At 44.5% G+C, this 21,867-nt stretch overlaps 1 protein-coding gene across 4 annotated transcripts in view; it reads right to left on the bottom strand.

The window, feature by feature from the left end:
• Positions 1-6,498: 6,498 nt before the first annotated feature.
• The window catches only part of IQCH (IQ motif containing H), an 887,303-nt gene continuing 871,934 nt past the window's right edge, over positions 6,499-21,867 (bottom strand). For all 4 annotated transcript variants that reach the window (XM_078683047.1, XM_078683049.1, XM_078683045.1 and 1 more), the window contains 3 exons: positions 11,887-11,948; positions 11,238-11,346; positions 6,499-9,864 (listed from right to left, as the gene is read on the bottom strand). In XM_078683047.1, the coding sequence (XP_078539173.1) occupies positions 9,763-9,864; positions 11,238-11,346; positions 11,887-11,948 (273 nt within the window). In that variant the 3' untranslated portion in view covers positions 6,499-9,762. The remainder of the gene's footprint in view (positions 9,865-11,237; positions 11,347-11,886; positions 11,949-21,867) is intronic.

The raw sequence follows: 21,867 nt of genomic DNA, 5'->3' as shown, positions 1-21,867 counted from the left end.
GAATCTGTTGTAACTGCCGACTCAACAGATCTGCTATCTGATTGTGAACTCCCGGAAGGTGTTCTGCTGCCAGATGTATGTTTTGAGGAATGGCCCATCTCTAAATGTTCTGTGCGAGCTGGGACAGTTGCAGAGAGTGTGTCCACCCATGGTTTTATATATAGTACATGGCTGTCATATTGTCCGTCCGGATTAAGACAGCTTTGTTTTGTACTTGTAATTGAAACGTCTTGAGTGCTAAGAATATTGCTAGCAGCTCTAGATTGTTGATATGGAACAGTTTTTGTTGGTTGTTCCATTGGCCTTGTGTGATATAATGTAAGAGATGGGCTCCCCATCCTGTGAGGGATGCGTCTGTCGTGAGCACTATTTGTGGAACCGGGTCAAGGAACGGCCGTCCTCTTGTCAAGTTTTTGGTGTTCCACCATTACAGAGAGGGATACGTACGGCTGTCTACCAACACCAGGTCTGTGAGCTGACATTGAGCCTGATTCCACTGTTGTGCTAGACATTCTTGTAATGGGTGCATTTGCAGTCTTGCATGTGGAACTATGAAGATGCAAGATGCCATCATGCCTATTAGTCTCATGAACACTCTGGCTTGGAGAGACTGCTGGTGTTGAAAAATGGAGACTAAGGCCTGAATGCTGTGTATCCTGGCTGGACTGGGATACGCTAGAGCTGTAGATGTGTCTATGGTAGCTCCTAGATACTGATGAACATGCGAAGGCTGCAGGTGCGACTTGGTGTAGTTTATTGTGAACCCCAAGTTGTGCAACGTTTGAATTGTCTGATTTGTGTGTTGGACACATTGACTGAATGATTTGGCTTTTATGAGCCAATCGTCGAGGTAAGGGAAGACATGTATCTGTTGTCTTCTGAGATGTGCCGCTACTACTGCTAGGCACTTTGTGAACACTCGTGGTGCTGTTGTGACCCCAAATGGAAGGACTTTGAACTGACAGTGCTGTCCTTGTATTACAAACCTTAAATACTTCCTGTGAGCAGGATGTATAGGAATGCAAAAATAGGCGTCCTTTAGGTCTAGTGTTGAAAGAAAATCGCCTTGTTGCAGCAGTGGGAGTACTTGTTGCAGAGTGATCATGTGAAAATGATCCGATTGTATGTAATGGTTGAGGGGCCTGAGGTCGAGAATTGGTCTTAGTGTCCCATCCTTCTTGGGGATTAGAAAGTACAGGGAGTAAACTCCTGTTCCTTGTTCTTCTAAAGGAACCAATTGAATAGCATCCTTTTGTAGAAGCGCTAGAACTTCCTGTTGAAGCAGAGTCAGATGGTCTGGAGACATTGGACGCTGCCTGGGTGGTATGTTTGGGGGGGTTGCTGTGAGTTCTAGGCAGTAGCCATGTTGGATAATCTGTCTCATCCACCTGTCTGTTGTGATGGAGTTCCAGACAGGTAGGAACTGTGATAATCTGCCCCCTACAGGAGTGGAATGCTGTTGGGGGAGCAAAGGGAAGTCACTGTTTTGGAGTGGAAGAGGAGCGGTTGTTGTTGTTATCTCTACCTCTCCCCTTATTATTATTGCCTCTGTATCCTCCTCTAAAGTAGCCTTTGTTAGAGGAGGTTTGTGTGTGCGTCTTGAAAGATGATGTTGTATCGGATGTATGACGGTACAACGCGTACCGTCACAACGCGTGCTGTTACAACGCGTCCCTTACAACGCAAGTCGTTACCACGACTTGCGTTGGGGGCGCGGATGTCGAATAGTATAATTTACTATTCTAACACCAGTCCCCGTGGACACTAGGGAAGGTGTTGGAATAGTAAATTTACTATTTGTAATCTTCTAGCGCCCTCCAGCGCAAGTCGTGGTAACGACTTGCGTTGTTACGGACGCGTCGTAACAGCACCGCGGGGAAACATCCGCGTTGTAACGGATGTTTCCCGTTGTATCTGCTCCGGTTTGCTTGGAGCCTCCTCTATAAAAGGAGCGACGAAAAGAACTTCTAGACTGTGTGGATTGTAACGCTCCCATAGACTTAGCTGTTACTGTGTCCTTTTTCATTTTTTCTAGGGTAGTGTCTACTTCCGGCCCAAACAGTTGGTTCTGATTGAAAGGCTGGTTTAAGATGGTAGTCTGCACCTCCGTCTTAAACCCGGAAATGCGTAACCACGCATGTCATTTGAGTATGACACTAGTATTGACTGCTCTGGATGCTGTGCCAGCTACATCTAGTGCACATTTTATTGAGGCATTGGATATTAATTTGCCTTCTTGTATGAGGTCTGTTGCCTGATATTTGAATTGATCTGGGAGGTGCTGTAGTAGTTTTTCCAATTGTTCATAGTGAGCCCTGTCATAGCGTGAGAGAAGGGCTTGTGTATTTGCTATGCGCCATATATTTGTAGCTTGCACAGCAATACGTTTACCTGACACATCAATAACCTTGGATTCTTTGTCAGGTGGGGGCGTGTCACCAGAAGTCTGGGAATTAGCTCTTTTCCGTGCATTGGACACTACTAAAGAGTCTAGTGGCAGATGTCCCTTAATATAGACTGGATCAGATGGTGCTGGTCTATATTTCTTTTCTATTCTTGGATTTAACACTCTACAACGTACAGGGTCTTTAAATATTTCTGGAGCATGTTTAATGACTCCTTTGATCATGGGTAGTATTTGCGTAGACATTTGTGACTGGTCAAATGTATCCAGTAAAAAATCCTCCTCAATGGCATCAGAGTGCATTGAAACCCCGTGGTAAAGGGCAGCTCTATTTAAGAGGTGATTAAACCCAATACTATCTTCCGGAGGGGAAGGTTTTGTTGGATAGGACTGAGGATCAGGAATGTTAGGCTCATTATGTGGTGGGAACTCATATATATCGTCATCTGTAGGATATGTATCTGGATTGATATCTTCATCTACAGGGTATGCATGTGGGTCTGGTATGTCATCCCCCCCACCTAGATCATACTCATCATCAGTGTGGCGTGATGATGCCGGAGATTGAACAGGAGAAACTCTAGGTGAAATGTAAGGAGGGATAGGAGAGGAAGAAGGTAAAGGAGAGGAAGGGTGCATTGGAGAAGTTGCGCAATCCTTCTTTTTGGCAGGAACCACAGGTAGAAGTGGTGTTTCTGCTGGTCTCTTCTTGTGAGGAATAGCTTCCACATGTCCAGTTTTTGGGTTGATATAGACCTTCTTTTGTTTAGGATCTGGTCTAAACAGTTCTTCTTCCTCTACAACCTTTTTTGGCGTCGGTTTTTTCGGTGCCGATAGAGTTTTTTTTGTGTCTTTTGCTTAGGAGGCGTTAGAGTGTCCTGTGGCAAATTTTTCGGTGTCGAAGGTGGTTTTGGTTTAGTAGGCTTGTCTGAGGGTTTAGGGGACTCAGAATCAGGCCTTGCAGTCTTCGGTACCGAGCTTGGAGTCCTTGGAGTGGAAGCAGGTCTCGTCAGCTTCGAGGCGTCGGACGCTGGTTTTCCATCTTTATTCTTGGAACCGGAAGGTTTCGGAGCCGGAGCTTCTTTCGGATCCGGTACAATTTTTGGCTTCGGTACCGGTGCGTCTTTAGGCGTGGGTGCCGAAGGATCTTTGTCTTTTGGTACCGAAGGGTGTTTTGGCTTCGGTGTCGAAGAATCCTTTGGTGTTGAAGGATGTTTGTGCTTCGGTGCCGATGGAAGAGGTGGAATTGGCATATGTGGTTTGCTCGGTGCCGAGGCACCAGAAGGCGTAGTCATTTTCCTCGGAGCCGAGCCCGAAGGCGGGGCATTTGGGGGAATATTTAGGTCTCGACTGGGCCCCTTGGGCAGAGTGCTGACCGTTGCCTTTGGCTTGGGCAGTGTCTGTGGTGCAGGGGCAAGATTACTCATGGGTTGACGAGATGGAATCGAGTCATCTGAGTCCTCTGCCCCTGATACGATCTGGAGATCAGGCGAATCTTCTTCTGGGACGAGTGGAACCTCGTCATCGAAGATGTCCTCCGGTACTGGGGCTGATCTCCTCATCTCGTGTCGACGGGCCCTCCGATCCCGAATGGTCTTTTTCGATCGGAAGGATGCACAAGCTGTGCAGGTCGACTCGTGATCTGGCGATAGACAGAGGTTGCAGACCTCGTGATGATCGCTATGAGGGAATTTTGCTCGACATACCTGGCATCTCTTGAACGGAGTCCTGTCCATGAGGTGTAGGCCGCACGGCGCCGATAGGCCCAACGGCCCGTGTCGATGCACCGGAATGGAGCTGATGGGGTCGAAAGTAGTATATTCGATGTCGTTATTGTTTGTATAAAGTTTTTACGCTTCGAAGTTGCTGGAAAAGTTTTTCTAGCCGGAGCGGAGAACTTTCATCTGAACCCAGTGGCGGAAAAAAAAACAATCTGAGGATGGAGTCGATGACCATGCGCAGTATCGTCCAAGGGAGGAGTCACCTATCTCGTGACTACAAAGACTTCTTCCAAGAAGACAACAACCTGCAATCATCCGAGCCCAACACCAGGTGGCGATCTAATGCTAAGTGTACACTCTGCAGCTCATATGCCTCGAACTTATTATTTCCACCTTGTAAGAATTACATTTAAATGCCGTGTTTTCACGCTGCAAACAAACACCCATTTTCGGTCCATCTTTAGGCACCTTCCCAACCTGGTGCATTTTTTCTGTTCCAGAAAAAGCAGCCTTGAGGTACTTGTGCGTCAAGTAGGGCCTGAATCGTGATTCGCTGAAGAAAGCCAATCATAAAGCTGGATACATTGATGGCTAAGTGAGGGTCTGCTCTTCCAGAGTACCTTGGGTTGATGTAACTGAACAAGGCTCCCAGCTTGTGTGGGGTGGAAACTAATCAAAGAAATGTCCTCTGCCACTCTGCCCAGAGTTCACTGGCATAAGTAGAAACTGTCAAGGGCTGTTTAAAGAGGGGTAACACCGAAGGTCCTGGCACGGGAACTTGGCAGCAGAAGTAGATTTTCCCGCAAGTAAATTGTCACTTCCCTGATAGGATAGCGCCTCAGAGCTCAGCAGGGCTGGGGAGGGCTCTGCACAGACCTTAGCCCACTCAGGTTGACTTTTAGATGCTCAAACCTGCCACAAAATATTCTGATTTCTCCACAGGCCAATTTACCTCAGCTTTGCAGGACTGCCATTCCCCAGGTTAACACCACTAATAGAACCAACACAGCATCTACTTTGAATTCCCCCACCTCGAATATTTCCCTTTATGGGGTTAAAGTTTTTCTTTCCTGATTGACCACGTGTGTCTGAAGAGCTGGAGGTGGATCTGCATCAAACTGAGGGTGCTGAAGCCTTCTAGAGTGGGAAGGTCTGGTGGGGGTCTTTCTGGGGGCATATCTTCTCGATGTTTAAAGCAGGAGGGGCAGGGTGGTGTGTGTGCATGCGTGTCCCTGCACACACCAAGACAGTCCATACTTCTTGCTATGAGTTAAAATGACAAATTCCCTAGAGACTGGAAACACCAACATGATGACCGGCCTCCGCTCCTGCTTCCCACAGTAAAGGATATGATGAAATTCAGAAAGTTAGAATGTTTGCTTTACATTGTGATCTTATATATTTTGATGTGAGTTTCTAACACTCAAGCCTACGTTTTTCTGTGGGAGAATCCATCAGTCTACACGTCACTAAAAAACATTCACTTGAAATTACAATATCTCAGCTTCTGGATTATTACTTGTCACAATACAGAGATCTTCTTCTTGTGGCAACAAGTGGAATCAAAAATCATACTTTAGGTTATTCTGAAAAATTATTTATAAGATTACATTCTTAAAATATATCAAATACCTTGATGTTTTGGTGGCAGCATCTATGTCCATTCAGTTTCCTCAGGAATTAAAGTGTAATTGCTCTACACATTTTACAGCAATTTGAATTGCACTAGTGTCAAGTGCACTACAAATGCCCATCAGAAAAAGAGGTATTATAGTGCTGTGGTTTAAAGCCACTCTTGCAGACGTTTGTGTGTATCCTCCAAGTGAAACGTTTGACTCCTTAAAGGGCCAAATCAGTTTTTTTTTATCATTTTGGGGTCTATGAAATGAGTACCTAAAGTTGGGTAATATCAACCTATCAGTTACAGTGATAGAAGTCACAAGGGGGATGGACGGACCATAAAAAAAACAAATTATAAAAGTGCCTGCATGGACGGACCACTGAGCTGAATTTTTACTCCAAGGGCCTGACACATTCACCTATTAATGCATGTCCCATTTGCAATTAGTGTATCCATTCCCCATTATTGCATAATTGTACTTCCTTGCTTACTCACTGTAAGTTTGTTATTGGCTGGGTCAGTTAAATGTGAAAGCCTGTCTAAAGGTGCAATGTCTAACTGCAAAGCTGTGAACAGCTCGAGGGTGGACTCCTGTACACACATCTGTAAAGGAAATTTTATGTAGGCAAAGAAAACACCACTCAGAGAGGAGTCGGCCACTGCAAGGGAAAGGAGCGAGACAATACAGATAAGTCAAGTAGACGTTTTACAAACGTAAAAGAATAACCTCAATTAAAAACGATCAGACTTGCTTATTTTTACAAAACTGTTTTACTATACAAATAAATAGCAAAAGGGTAAAAATAGCAGAGGATTGATTGTATTTTGGTAGTACCACAGTGAAGCGCAATGGCTAGCAGAGACAAAAAGAAAGCACACAGCATGAAATCACTGGACTGGGACGGGACAAGGAGTATTCAAGGTATTAGCTCAATCATCCAGGTTGTAGCTTTTCAGCTCAGCACCAGCTATTACAATCCCATGAAAATCAAAAGCAGTTGTAGAGACACTACTGCATGGAAATACGGTTCACTTCCCTACGATCACAGACAATGGCGCCTGAACAGTTGAAGGCAAACAATAGTTTGGCCCTCAACAACAGTGTATGTGTACTTGGCACTCAACTGGCATCTCCTGTGACACCTCGTGGAGTTGCAAAATATGTGATTTATACATTTCGTTCTCAGGGATCTTTCTTGAATTGTCAGTATTGTGAGTGAAGGCTTCGCCAACATAAAGATTCGCTGCAGGTTGCTTCAACAACTCTTGCTACCTGCTGCTGAGTGGCAGGCACTGCCTACACCTTCCCAACTAACTGGATTTGCTTCTGAGTTGAAAAGAGCAGCCTTGAAGTACTTGTGTGTCAAGCAGGCCCTGAATCGTGATTCGCTGAAGAAAGCTAATCATAAAGCTGGATACATTGGTGGCTAAGTGACGGTCTGCTCTTCAGAGTACCTTGGGTTAATGTAACTGAACAAGGCTTCCACCTTGTATGAGGTGGAAACTAATCAAAGAAATGTCCTCGCCACTCTGCCCAGAGTTCACTGGCACAAGTAGAAACTGCCTATGGCTGCCTAAAGAGGGGTCACTCCGAAGGTCCTAGTTCAGGATATGGTGTAGTTTTGGCACAGGCACTTGGCAACAGAAGCAGATATGCCTGTATGTAAATCGTCACTTCCCTGATAGGATAGCGCCTCTGAGAGCTAGCTCAGCAGGGCTAGGGGGAGGGGGCTCTGCACTGAACTCTGCCCACTCAGGCAGACTTTTAGAAAATCTTCTGGTTTCCCCACAAGACAATTTACCTCAGCTTTGCAGGACTGTCATTCCCCAGGTTAACACAACTAATAGAACCAACACAGCACCTGCTCTGAACACCCTCGCCTGCAATATTTCCCTTTATGGGGTTAACGTTTTTCTTTCTTTCTTGGCCAGATGTGTCTGAAGAGCTGGTGGTGGATGCACATCAAACTGAGTGTGCTGCAGGCGTCTCTAGTGGGAAGGGATGCTGGGGTTCTTTCTGGAGGCAACTCTTCTCGATGTTTAAAGCAGGAGGGACTGGATGGTGTGTGCGCATGCGCGTCCCTGCACACACAAAGACAGTCCATACTTCCTGCTATGAGTTAAAATCATTAATTCCCAAGAGAGAGGAAACAGCATCATGGTGACCAGCCTCCGCTCCTGCTTCCAATAACAATACTTCTAAATGTGACTGTATATGATAAATGATCACTTTATATGTGTTCCACTAATTTGGTGTTCATGCTTTGACAAACTGCAACACTTTCTCCTGCTCAAAGAAATATGTTTCTCGAAGGAAGTCAGCTGAGGATCATTTATCAACAGATCTCGGTTCTCAAATACCGGAACCATGTTGACACTTTCATGGGCATTAACTTTACAGAAAGGTATCTTCTCTTTGGGCTTTGCAGTGGATACAGGCCCCCGTTCAGGGCTGACAACCACCACAGTTCATTTGAAATGGAAGCGTGCCCTGGATTAGCACGCATGGTGATTTAGCTGAAAGGCGAGGGTGAGCTGGCAGACTGCACATTTTTTAATGGACAAGGCAGTTTCTGGTAATCGCATCATACTTTGCATATGCAACTCTATACTATCTTATTTCACTGCTAAGTGGAGGATCGTCCTTTAACAACAGAAACAATCAGTCTATACATCACCAAGGGTGAAGAGAAACAAATTGTGGTACTTAAACCTTGACGAATCCAAATTAAGACTTAGTTAAAACATTTGGGGATTGCACTTTTGGTTAGGGATTGGTTGTGGGGAAAAGGGTTCCAGGTGCTTGGCAATGAAAAACAAACTTTGGTATTCATGGCAGCTTCTCTATGTACATGTTAAACAACAGAAATATCCCACCAAGCATGTGTCAGACACTTAAAACCTCCTTCTCTGATAATCCATGTACAGCAATTAGTCAGAAAACTCAGTGGGTTAATCTTCCTGTTAACTACAAGACAGAGGTTGAAATCCCCAAAAGAGCCAACTAAGTCGCCCCCCTTTCATGGTGGATAAAATATACTTGTCCTATTTGGAGTGTGATTTGGGATACCATGTTCCTGTGCAGTTTTCCATTTGTTTTGACTCCTTGAGGGCATTATGCTGTGTATAAACTTGGCGTATGTCTCCTTAGCTGTTCATTGCACTATGCCTCGTCCTCACACACACATTGGATTCGTCACAGCGACTCACTCTTGCCCAAGTCTCACAGGCGGTGACATTGGAAGCGCAGAGAGAGTGAGAGCTCAACTCCGGCCTCAGGGGATTCATATATACATGGACGGTGCACAGAAAGAAAGTGGCCTCAGGGGAGCGCAGCCCCATAACTGGCCACACTCGCCCTAAAATGGCTTCTTGCGCGCTGACTAGACTCCGCGTTAGGGCGCGTGCATAGAGGAGCCTCGAACGTCATCCCAGACCCGCCCTCGTCTGAAGCTATCCCTGGTCTCGTGCAGCTCACCTGCAAACTGACGTGGTCGTTTGAAGCGTTTTAGGGAACAGTCCACCAAGTGGGAATCGCGACCACCAGGGAAAAACACCTTCTCCCGTCGCCTGCCCTTTGGCGCATGTCGCATGATGCTTAACCTTCTGAATAGCGTTTTGTTTTGGCATTTCTGGATGCTTACAGTGTCTCAGAGCTACGTGAAGTAAAACAACATGTTAGCGTTATATAAAATAAGTCGCTGAACAACATCGATAATGTTACAAACATTATAAAGTGCCTTGACACCCAGAGGGAGAATTGTGCGCTATACAAAAGCACAGTTATTATTAATATCATTTTTCAGTAACAAAGTAATCAACAGTACAGTCATGGCACATTCACACAACGCTAAACACTGCTTGGGCACGTTCGACCTGGATCTTTCCAGGTCACAAAAAGTTGCAGTTTGTTACATGCCCCAGGAGCGGATATCAAAATCAGAGCGCGCGTTTTCAATGGCGCCTCCTCCTTGGCGTTTCGACTGCTTTTCTCTGCACCTCATAGCTGGCATCAGTTAGCCTGGCATCTCCTTGGTGGCGAGTGCTCTCTCGCGCTCAAACTGGAGTTTGTTCTCGTCTGCCACGCCCAGGATGTTTTCGATGTCACGCACTGCGTCCTGTGACAGAAGAGGGAGACACGCTTGGTCAGAGCGTTGCAAGCTGCCAATTGACGCCATTTTGAGGCATATATACACAATCTAGCCGTTCGGCGGATGCTGCCCAGTCCCCATGGTCTTTCGAAAGCTGTGGCCTGCCAGTTCATCTTCTGAATCCCAAGGGCAATTCGCCCAATGGAACCTGGAGCCTAGGGCCCCCTCCAGGGATGACACCCCAGCTATTTCTAACGGTGGTACTACTTGTCTGCACAACTATGGTGATCAGATGACTCCATCACCGGGACACAACTTTTCTAATTCTGAGTTTTAATTCAACAGATCTGCTAATGCTGGGAGCTGCAGCCTTTCTTCATATACAAAAGGCAAAATCCAGGAACGGAAAAGGGGTGTCTGGTTGACGTGCAATCATATGGTGACCCTCCAGTGCTCTTCTCCCCTAAAAGACCCATGTCATTCTTTCTGCTCAAACATGAAAGGAGAAGCTCTTGGATCAGGGTTCAAAACACTTAGCCTCCTTTTATCCCTAAAACTCCTTAAGGCAAGTCCTGTCTGTTAATGAAAATTCTCAGGATCATTTTATAATTCAGCAAGAATTAACAATCCCCCAAACCTTCACCAGGTCATGTCTGTCACTAAGCGTGAAGGAGCCTCACATCTTCACTTTGGATTACAAGGTAGGCCGGGCGCCCTGCAGGCCTGTCATACCACACTACTGGAACAGTGGCCCTTCTTCAGCAGGCGCATCTGCTGGGCTCAGCAGACCCCACACATGCACCTCCACTTTCCCACCACACACCCTCGAATCAATTTGGCCTGTCAGACCAGGACCCGGGCTACCTCGAATATGCCACCTCCTTCCATAGCCGAATCAGGCCTGTCTGACCAGCACCTCCCAAGCTCAACTCGTGAACCAGAACAGGGCCACCTCAGCCTCAGCTTTAGCCTCAGTCTCAGCCCCAGCCTCAGCCTTAGCCTTAGTCTCAGCTTCAGCCTCAGCTTCAGTCCCAGCCACTGTCTCAGCCTTTAGCCAGTCTCAGCCTCAATATCAGCCTCAGTCAGCCTCAGCTTTAGCCTCAGTCCCAGCCAGCCTTAGTCTCAGACCCAGCCTTAGTTTCAGCCTCAGTCTAAGCCTCAGTCTAAGCCTCAGTCTCAGTCTCAGTCTCAATATCATCCTCAGTTTTAGCCTCAGTCTCAGCCTCAGCTTTAGCCTCAGTTTCAGCCGCAGTCTGCAGTCTCAACCTCAGTCTCAGCCTCAACCTCAACCTTAGCCTCAGCAGTTTTTATAGCAGTGGGATGTCTGTCAATCTCCTGGTGCTCCTTGAGGGCTGCTTGTATCTCAACTGACCAGAAGGTTTGGGTAGTGAAAAACTCACCTTAAAGTTGCTTTCGCCCTGCATGTTGGGGGCCGAAATCTCTTGATGGATGATGTAGAGATTGCGGGCAAAGGTCATGAGCGTCCCCGGGAGGTCCTCCCCAATAGTCCTGTAATGAGAATCAGAGAGGCAGTGCCCAGTGGTCCCACCAGGTGTCACAAACAATCCCACCTCGTTAGAGCAGTCATCACCTCACAACTAGGAAACGGTGATGGCTGGGCAGAAGCTTGGGGTCTGAGTGTGAACAGGGGGATAGAAGGATAGACAGATGGACAGAGAGATGGAAGAGAAGTGACAGATGGACAGAAAGATGGATAAGCAGATACAGATGGACAGAGAGATGGATAGCCAGAGGTAGATGGACAGAGGGCTGGATGGGCAGAGTTAGATGGACCAAGGGATCACTAGGATGAAATGGGGCAGTGCAAATGGGACATAGACAGGCAAGATATATGCATAATCAAAGATGGGCAGAGAGAAAGGTGTGGATGAAGAGTTGAAGATTGCCACAGAGAAATGCACAATGTGTGTGGGTAACAGAGAGAACTGGAGATAAAGAGTCTCTAGGAGCTCAGAAGCACTGGATGCCCACCCTGTAGCCCACACAGAAACACGACTGAGTGAGTGGAGAGTTCAGCTCGGTACTTACAGCATTCCCAGGCGCTGCCTCCTGCGGTTTTCATACAGTATGAAGACAGTTCCCTGTTTCTCCTGTCAGAAAATAAAATAAATGTCAACTTGAGAGAGACTCAAAAGGTGAGAAGAATAACAGTGCCAGGCACAGCCAGGAGTAGTGCCTGGCACTAAAGTGGCACCTGCACTATGAGCAAGTCTCCATTTTATTTCCACATTGTAAACGTCTTAAATATTTTAAAGCAAGACAAAAGAAAGGATAACAATAGATATGCGCAAGTAGCATGGCAATTCTGCAGTGTTTGATGAAATAACAATGCATAATAATAAGGGCCCAGAAATAATGCATAGAAATTCTGGAGAAACCATGGAAGACAGATATTTTGACTCTAAGGAATACAACCTAAACACAAAGCATGGAAATTGCAATAGTAGCCTGTTACAACTATGTAGATGACACGCAAATCATTAAAAAAATGAATAGCCCTGAAGACCTCTACAATTCACAACTCGATGACTGCCTTCGAGCCATAAACACATGGATGATGAATAATCATCTAAAGCTCAATACCGCAAAGACAGAGAATATGACCTACGCACAATGGCAAAATTACCAGCCTATCATCATATGGCCTAAGGAACTTCAAATCTCTCAATCAACAATGAGAGAAATAAGAAACCTAGGAGTAACCATGAATTCAGACCTATCATTGATACCGCATGCTAACAATGTCACAAACAGTGCCTTCTGCACAATGAAAACACTATGTCGCAAGTTCCCATACTTTGCACACCAACATAAACTACAAGCCATCTTCAAACTAGTAATCGGCAAGCTTGACTATCCCAACAGCCTATTGCTTTGCGCAGCCACATTCATCATATGAAAAATTCAACGTGTCCAAAGTGCTGCTGCAAGGCTTCTACTCCACCTTCACCCAATAAAACGCATGACTCCAGTCCTGCAATAGCTCCACCGACTGCATATAGCGAGAAAGGAAATGTTCAAGGCACTCTACATTGTCCACAGAGTCTTCCTAGGAAAAGGACCACTATATCTACAAGTCAAATTCAAGCAATACAAACAAAACAGAACACTGCGCCCCAGGCTTGCACCACTTATTATACCACCTTATTATAAGAAACTCATAGGAGGTGCTGTTTTCTCAGTACAAGTTGCCAAGCTCTGCAACTCACTACCGGCCAACATTAGAAACACCAAAGGAGTATATGCACTATAGAAGACAGTTGAAAACACAGCTATTTCCCACATAACTGAATCTCCCACATCCCCGAAAGAGAGTCCAGCAAACAATTGTACACTCAGGTGTAATCCTCCCCTTACAACCCACAGATTGCAAACAACTTCACCAGCAAATTGCTTTTGATATGCAGGTAAGCTAAGAATGGCTGACATATGGTTTGCCGTGCCATTATATGGTCACGTACTCACATATATAACATTTATGACCCACAATAATACTAAAACCAGAACACTCAGCGGTCAGAAACAAATTATAATGTATACATCTTAAATTCACATAAGACATATCGGCTATGAGAGGTGCATATCATCAGCACTATACAGCCCAAAAAATAGCCACCACCAAATGAAGAGGCATAGAATAACTGAAGAGATCTTTCACACATAGCTGGACAATTCGGAGTACTTTAATACTGTCCACCACTGCATGTGCCAAATATCTAAAAAATCTGCCTGCTTTCTTACATTTCACAAAGACACTAAGATATGGAATGACAATGAAAATGTCCATCTCAACAGATCTCTCTCTCTCTCTCTCTCTCTCTCTCTTTCTCTCTCTCTCTCTCTCTCTCTCTCTCTCTCTCTCTCTCAGCTGTACAAAGCTACCAGCATACTGAAAAACATAAAACTGTTAAGCTGTCTCTCACACTTCATCATCCAACACACTGCTACGCACTACGTCCCATAACACGATAACCACACATTGATGGTCACCATGCACAACATTGAAACACTTCCCACATGGTATCAAAACTAGACATCTTCCTTTGAACAACACAGCCTAGACAGACTAGCATACTAATCATTCATTTCGTTTCATAAAGCTTTATTCGGTGCATACAAAAATGACCATAAAAGCACATGAGAGACACATAGAATAACAAGTATTGCAGATTTTAACAAAATACACACACATAAAAGCTAAAACAACATACTTTTTCTGGCATAAATTGATTGGTTTAAAAATGTAGCAGTAAAAAAGCATATATCCACAGATTGCATGCTAAAAATTAATTTCATTGCTTCATTGATAGGGGAAATGCCACCAGATGGTGTACCAACCCAAACCTAAGTCTAATGAGAACAAATCTATGGGAAGGTCTGTTCACCTCGGATAAATACAGGGGAAAACCTTCGTTGACATTATGGCTGTTGTAAAACAGGGTGGAAGACAATAACCCATTCTTTATTGACCGTCTCCCTATTCTATGCAATAAAAATGTTGACTTCAACTCACTCTTCGTTATTGTGGCAGCAGCACAAGGGTTGGCCTTTATATTTATATCAAAAATTTCCCGAAAACAGTCGACAATATATTTTAACCAGGGAATTTTTAGATAATTATCTAAAGCGAGACAGTCTTCTATAACAGATCTATTAAAAGCTGTTTCATCCTTTAACCAGATGGATCGCCAAACCATAAGAGGCCTTAGCGATAGCAAATCAATCAAATAATTGATCCCTAATTCTCTGTGGATCAGCTCAGTTGGGGCGGAAGTAGGCAAACATAAAAGCTTTTTGAGGAAAGAATTTTCCTCTGTCTGTAAACTATTATCACAGTGGAATCCCCAAACTCCTGCCCCATATAGAGCAATTGACACACATCTGGCTTGGTTGATCTGAAGCATATCCCTGATACGTCTGTCTCCAATCTTAGCCGCAAATCGGAAAACCCCGTGAGCACTTTTCGCCATCTTATTGCGACCATTAATACATTCATTAGACCATGTTCTATCATTAGAGAAGGTTATTCCTAGATAACAGAATTTATCTACATGTAGCACTTTTTGTCCGTCTATGAAAAATGCATTGGACGACTTTCTTTTGGCCCCACAGGTCATGGTATGTGTTTTCCCTTTGTTGATGACCAGTTTCCTGTCTTTAATAAAAACAGTAAAACTGTCAATCAAACGTTGTAAACCAATGGGGGTTCTTGATAAAAGCACGGCACCGTCTGCGTATAACAACACCGGCACTACGTCCTCGTTGACCTGGGGGGCATCAGCATTAATATTTTTTAAAACTGCATCAATTTCATTAATAAACAAAGTAAAAAGCAAGGGGGCAAGAACACAGCCTTGTCTGATACCTCTATTTATACTAAATTTCAGGGTACACTCTCCTTTGACGCCATAGCGCACACTAGTTTGTAATTTTTCATAAAGCCTGGCCAGGAAGAAAATTATGCCCTCTGGTGCCCCAAGCTGTAACATAGTTGGCCACAGGATGGAATGGTCCACCAAATCAAAAGCGCTGCTTAGATCTGCAAAGCAGAGATAAAGTGAATCTTGTTTGGCCTGGGTATACTTTCCGATCAATAGATCTGAATTCATACATTGATCGAGTGTGCCCCGTCCTTTCCGGAAGCCATACTGGCTATTGGCCAAAATCCCCTTGGTCTCTACCCACTCTTCCAGCCTGACCAACAATACTCTACTCATGATCTTAACTGAGGAGTCTAAAAGAGAAATAGGGCGGTAGTTTTTGGCATCTGACCTATAGCCCTTCTTATATATTGGGATTATAATAGATTCCCCCCAGGTCATGGGAGCCTCGTTACATACGGTTGCATTAAAAACAATAGTTAAAATCGGGCTCCACATCGCCGGAGCGGCTTTACAGACGTCAATAGGGACCCCCGTCTGGCCCCTGGGCCTTCCCCCCTTTGCTAGCACGAATGCCTAATTCCACCTCGGGAACAGTAATATGCAGAGGACAATAGGCCAGTTACTATGGTTGGTGTCATAACAATTATCAGATTTAAAAATCATAGAGAAATGGGATACCCACCCCTCACTAGAGACATTCAAGTTAAGCTCAGGGATAGAGTCCTCCTTAAGGAAGGGGGAATTAACCGTAGCCCAAAAAAGGGCACAATCAGACAATTCCGCTGCTTGGTTTAAGGTATCCCAGGCCTGTTGTTGCAGCTCTCCTTTACTATGTTTCAGGGTGGTTTTGTAATCTAATCTCAACTTAATGATCGATTTTGTGTCCCTGGGCCTTAGCGTCAGTGCATGTTTTAATTCAGTTAAGAGTGTGGTACAGGTATGATCAAACCAACCCAGTTTATGATTAAAATTCCCTCTGGCAGGCCTAGAGAACATAGCATCTATGCGTTTGTTAATGCCATTAAAAATGTCTAAAACCCGATCTGCTTCATTAATATTATTTAAGATGAGGGTAATTTCAGCAAAGCACCCTTTAACGATGGAGCTCAATAGTTCGTCTGATTTTTCCCTTTCCATCTCAATCTAACACCATTAGGCCTATGTGGTTCAATATTCATTACTGTTCTCCCCGGGTAAACTGTCCTGCCTCCCCAGATTGTGGTTTCTAGGATAATACAGTTATGATCACTCAAAGAGGAAACTTCTATCCTAGGGGCCAGGCAGTAGGGGACAATATTAGAAGAAACAATTACATGGTCTATAATAGAACTAGGGGGAACATCACTTACAACGCAACTTTTACCACGCAGTGCCTTTACGATGCAACTTTTACAATGCAAACCATTACAACGAAATGCGCTGGGGGGCGCTCTAGGATAGGGAATGTGTTTAATATACTATCCAATACCTTCCCTACTATCCACGGGGACTGGAGTTGGAATAGTAAATTAAACAATTCACTATCCAGCGCCTAAAAGCATTATGCGTTGTAATGGTATGCGTTGTAAAACTCGCGTTGTAAAAGCATGCAATGTAAAAGCATGCGTTGTAATGTCGTACATACGAAGGGACAGTCTGACCATTTTCATCTTTTGAGTAATTTAGAATTTCCAAACCATGGTCACCCATGAATTTGTTAAGTATTTCACCATAGCTATTATGGCGGAAATGGAGATCGTCCAGACCAGCATTATTTTTGACCCCACAGACCTTTTGGGTAGACATTTCACATATCGGTATGTTAAAATCACCCACCCAAATTAAATCAAAGAAAACATTTGAATCTGCAATCAAATTATCAATAACAACGGCCAAATCCTTTACAACTTGCATCCGAGTATTATCAAAGATATTATTGTAGAAGTTAAGGAGGAGTACATTGCGGCCATGTCTCTCATGCAACCAAAGGATCTGTACATGAGCACCCACGGTCAGATACCTTTTTACAATTATAGACTGATTAATGGAGACTAAAATCAAAACGCCACCTTTGGCTCTTCCTGATACAGAACCCTGTGCTAATAAATTATATGAAACATAGCCCTCATAATTAACAAAATCCGTGCACCACGTTTCTTGGAAACAAACTATGTCATGTGAATTGATTAAATTCATCCAGCCCAAAATGTCGCCCTTAGAGTTCAACCCGGCGATATTCCAGCTAACGACAGATATTCCATTTTTAACACAGATCCCAGTCCTAACTAGGGTGGGCACTTCTTGTTGCACAGCCCCATCATTGTGATCACCGTCTGCTTCCGAGCCCCGATTGACCATATATGATGGTCTGGGATCTACTAGTTGTTCCCTTTCTCCATCATCTCAATGTTGGTATAACAATCTTGGTAGAGTCAGTCGGTAGCATCTAAGGTACTGAGGGCTTGGTAACGATTTAACACTAGTACCTCAAACAAAGGACATAAGTTAGTGCGATTACTAGGGGCAGAAAAGCCTCTTTTGTCTTTTCCAATGGGTTTACTAATAATGTGGCTATAAAAGAAACCCAGTGGTCGTAGACTAATGTCCTTATCAAAATATGGTATCAAAGCCGCTCTTAGCAGGGTGGTTGCAGCATGTTGGGGATATTTAAAATTAACAATAACACAGTCGCCTTCACTTCTCTTTCGAGAGTTGCCAATCCAATTAACCCTTCTGGTGCTCAGAATCTGATTCGAATAATTCATGGGGAACCCACATTGTTTATGCAGCCAGAACACTGTTTTATTTTTAAGAGAATCATGCGATTCCTGTAGGTTCTGGTTCAAATGCTGTTCAAAGGGTGGCACATTTGTTAGGACAACCACGGATGGGGCACAGTCAGGGGGTAGAATAATAGTGTGGCTTCGCTTAACTTCTTTCGGCCCGGGCCATTCTCAGGTTCTCCTACCACCAGGTTCTTCTCACCTCCTGTCGGTTGGGGGTTAGACTTATCTGTTACTGTCTTGCGCATCTCCCCGCTACATTCTGTCACTACATTAGTTATACCTGGGGCAACATTACTAGCCCTATGTCCTTCCACTTTGTCCCTGGGTCTTTTTACCAGTTCGATATGGGCAGATAATTGGTCACCTAGCCTAGAGACCTCTCTGGAGATAAAGTCTAACTTTTCAGTTAAAGGTTTAATTACATTTTCTATTTTGGCACCCATGATGGTAACTAACTGGTCAAGCTGACCCGCGTTCAATTTTACTATACTAGGGTTCTCCATTGACTCTACTCCACCTAAAGTGCCTGTTGGCTGTGTTTTAGCTCCCTTTTTATTACAATTTCCTCCTCATTTCATTTGGGCTTTTCTACAGCCCCTTCTAGTTTTAGGGGCCGGGGACCTCTGAATTGAAGTATTCGAAATATCAATTAGTGTAGTAGGTGTAATTGGTATTTGGGCTAAAGCCTCAGGGGTTATACTAACTAAATTACTAGATTCCCTACTTACTAAAGATGGAGCTGCCAGAGGTACCGAGGGCGTTGCTGGCAGACTGCCTAGGCCCAGTGAGAGTCGCCGTTCTGTTTTATCGATTTCATTGTTAATTTTATTGACTGCTTTCACCAGATAGTTGTCGAGCGTAGCGCTAGCCAACTCCACAGGGGTCTTGTTTCCTTTTCGTTTCGCCATATTTGCAATAGGTAACTGAGTATAGATTATATCATATTTACAAAAAATATTATGAATGACACACTGGGTAAGCTATAATCCAGAATTCCTCATTGAGGTAATATTAAAATACAACAGTAAGAACACTACAGAAGGTCATCGTCCCCTTCCACAACCATTAATGGCACTTGTGAGTCTTACTTCGTTGCTGTATGGGGTCACAATTTTAGTAAACCAAGGGGTCAGGCCCAGCCACGTCCAGCCCCGGGTGGCCTCAGACGGCCCGCCCTTTGCCCGGGCTTAGCCCGGCGCCGCCCGCGCGCGTCCCGCGATGCATGGGGGCGGACGCGTTTTGAGGGCTGGGGCTGGGGCTGGAGTCACGTGTTTCCCCTGGTGGCTGCTGGGGCATGTAGGCAAGAGCTCACGGTGCTGGTCTTGTGAGCAAAGCCGTTTCCCTCACGGCGCTAGCAGAGGACCCCAAGGACAGCCGTTCCCCTCACGGCGTCTGCAAAGGATCGGTAAGCGCGTACTACTCAATTACACAAGCGCTTCAGCACCCCACATATGTGTAGTAAGCGCTATATATAAATGCTGCAATACAATATGTAAATACATATGATGCCTACTACTGACGTAAATATATATGGACACAGCAGCGGTCAATGGGATAATTTGTGGCAGAGGCTGCTCCTCCATTTGAGTGGAGGAGCGGTGCCCCACAAAGAAAAGCCCCAGGCCAGAGCTGAAAAATAAAATGGTAATAACGCTTATTACCATCTTATTTTTCAGCAACCAACCACTCCTGAATTGAGTGACTGGATGGGGCGAGACCAGTGCTGCCTATTGGCAGCAGAGACCTTGCGCTAAAGTTTAAAATGCGTTTGTCTCATAGGCCGGCCAGCCAGACATGCACATTTTAAACTACTCTAACCCAGCTAGCCCAGACAGCTGTGTTAAAGAAAGCGCAGGCTTCCAGTGCACTTGAGAGCGCTGAGTGCGCCGCTCCCTCCAATCCTGGTGCTTCTCTCAAGCTGATGAGAGCAGCACCAGGATTGATTTGGGGAGTTGGCTGGTTCCCTCATTGGAGTCGGTCTTAAGAGAAGATCAAAGGAGGAGGACATTGCGTCGTGCAGGGAGGTAACTGTATTTTATTAATTTCTTTTTTGTGCCACCCGCCCCCCCCCCCGCCCTCGGTACATGACAGCCTCCACTGATTTGTGGGTAGCTCATATGGAACAGGAAATATACAGAAAGAACTGGAAAAAAGTGACAACATTCTAACGAAAAAGAAAGGCAAATACAGTGGAAAGAAGTGGAAGACAGGACAAAGGAGAACAAAGTTGCAGAGAAGATATAGACGTGAGACAGCAGAGACCATTGGACAAGTCCTTGGCTTCGCTGGGGGATTTGACCTTTGTATGTACAAATTGAGGCTACTCCATATTTTAATACCTACTGTGTACATTTTTAAATTGAATGCAATTGAGTGTAACATTCAAAGACTACTGGATACTGTGAATGAGTTTCACTCTTACACACCCAATTGGAATGATACACACTGAAGGGCAGTTTCAACTCAGCTGCAATTGGTGGGCGGACAGAGAAGCGATACTGGTGGGAAACTGATATTCGAGCTCTGGTGGGAAGGCTGGGATGTGGCTGCTGGTGGGTAGCGTGTTAAGCTGGTCATGGAAGGCTGTATGAGTAGTTTACAGGGATGGATTACTTGGGCCCCAGAGCCCTCAAATTGTCATCTTTCTGGAGGACCACTCTCGCACTCTACATTCTCCTTAGTGGTTGTAGACGGTTCAGTTAGCACTGCTAACTATATACCACAAATTTCACTGGAAGGGTGAGGCCAGAGTGTTAGTAAAGGACAAAAGGCAAATGTCAAAAGGCACTTCTTTGCCTTTCATTAAATCTTCCTGGATTCCCAGCTACTCACAACACACTACATCTGTTGGGAGATGTATAACCTACAGAAATGGTAACTACAGCCTAATAAACTTCATATTGACTTACAGCTGCCTCAAAGCATACCGATACTGTGGCTAATAACGGAAGAATAACCTGCAAACGAACCGAAGTCCCCTAACAGATACCCCTTCGAGGGTTGGAATTATCACCTCAAGGAAGGTGAGTGACTGAGCATAACATGTTCGGAGACAACACAACATAGTTATTACGCCTATAAGGAGTTGAGAATATATTTATAATCTCACCATGATCCTTTTCTCTTCACACAGAAAAAGGAACACTCGAGGAAAATAGGTACCCCGAGCACTTACTTCACATTTACTTCACGCATGCCACTATAGCATAAAATTCGACCTCACAAACTGAAATCTCCACTCAAGAAATTAGTTTCACAACGCACAATTAAAATTTAAAAGCATGACAAAACGAATCACTGGTTTCTCCATATCTCAATGGGTGCACCTAAGAAAACTCTCAAATCCTGAGGGTAAATCATGTACAATTGTAGTTGCTTTCTAAACACAACTTCCCTTAAGTTAAATATTCACAAATGTATATGACCAATGTAAATAAAACCCACCACCACCTACCAGTGTAACATAAAGTGATGTATAATAATAACTTGTTCAGACGGAACCGAGAGTGTTACAAATATATTACTTTTTTCACTTAACAGCCTTGAAAAAGTCAAGGGTTACATTCCCTACTGACGAAACACGTGTTGGCTGTGACATCGATCAAAATAAATAAACAACACCTGCAGAACAACCTGAATTACAAGGACCTCGAATAATTTGTTATTTTGCATAACCTATGTATGAGTGGAATACACATGTGCAAACTTGTGCTGAATATTGTAATGTGTGCTAAGGAGTGTTCAAATTCAATAACTACAGCCCTTGTAGGTTGACTACTGAAATGGCCTATTTGTTAATATCCGGAAAAAGTGTCTCACTAAAATTCAGATAGTGCAAAATGAGGCCGCCAGATTTCTTC

Source organism: Lissotriton helveticus, chromosome 3_1, assembly GCF_964261635.1.
Source record: "Lissotriton helveticus chromosome 3_1, aLisHel1.1, whole genome shotgun sequence".
Taxonomy (NCBI): Eukaryota; Metazoa; Chordata; class Amphibia; order Caudata; family Salamandridae; genus Lissotriton; species Lissotriton helveticus.
The sequence above is the reverse complement of the archived record's forward strand: the minus strand, read 5'-3'. Positions and strand labels throughout refer to the sequence as shown.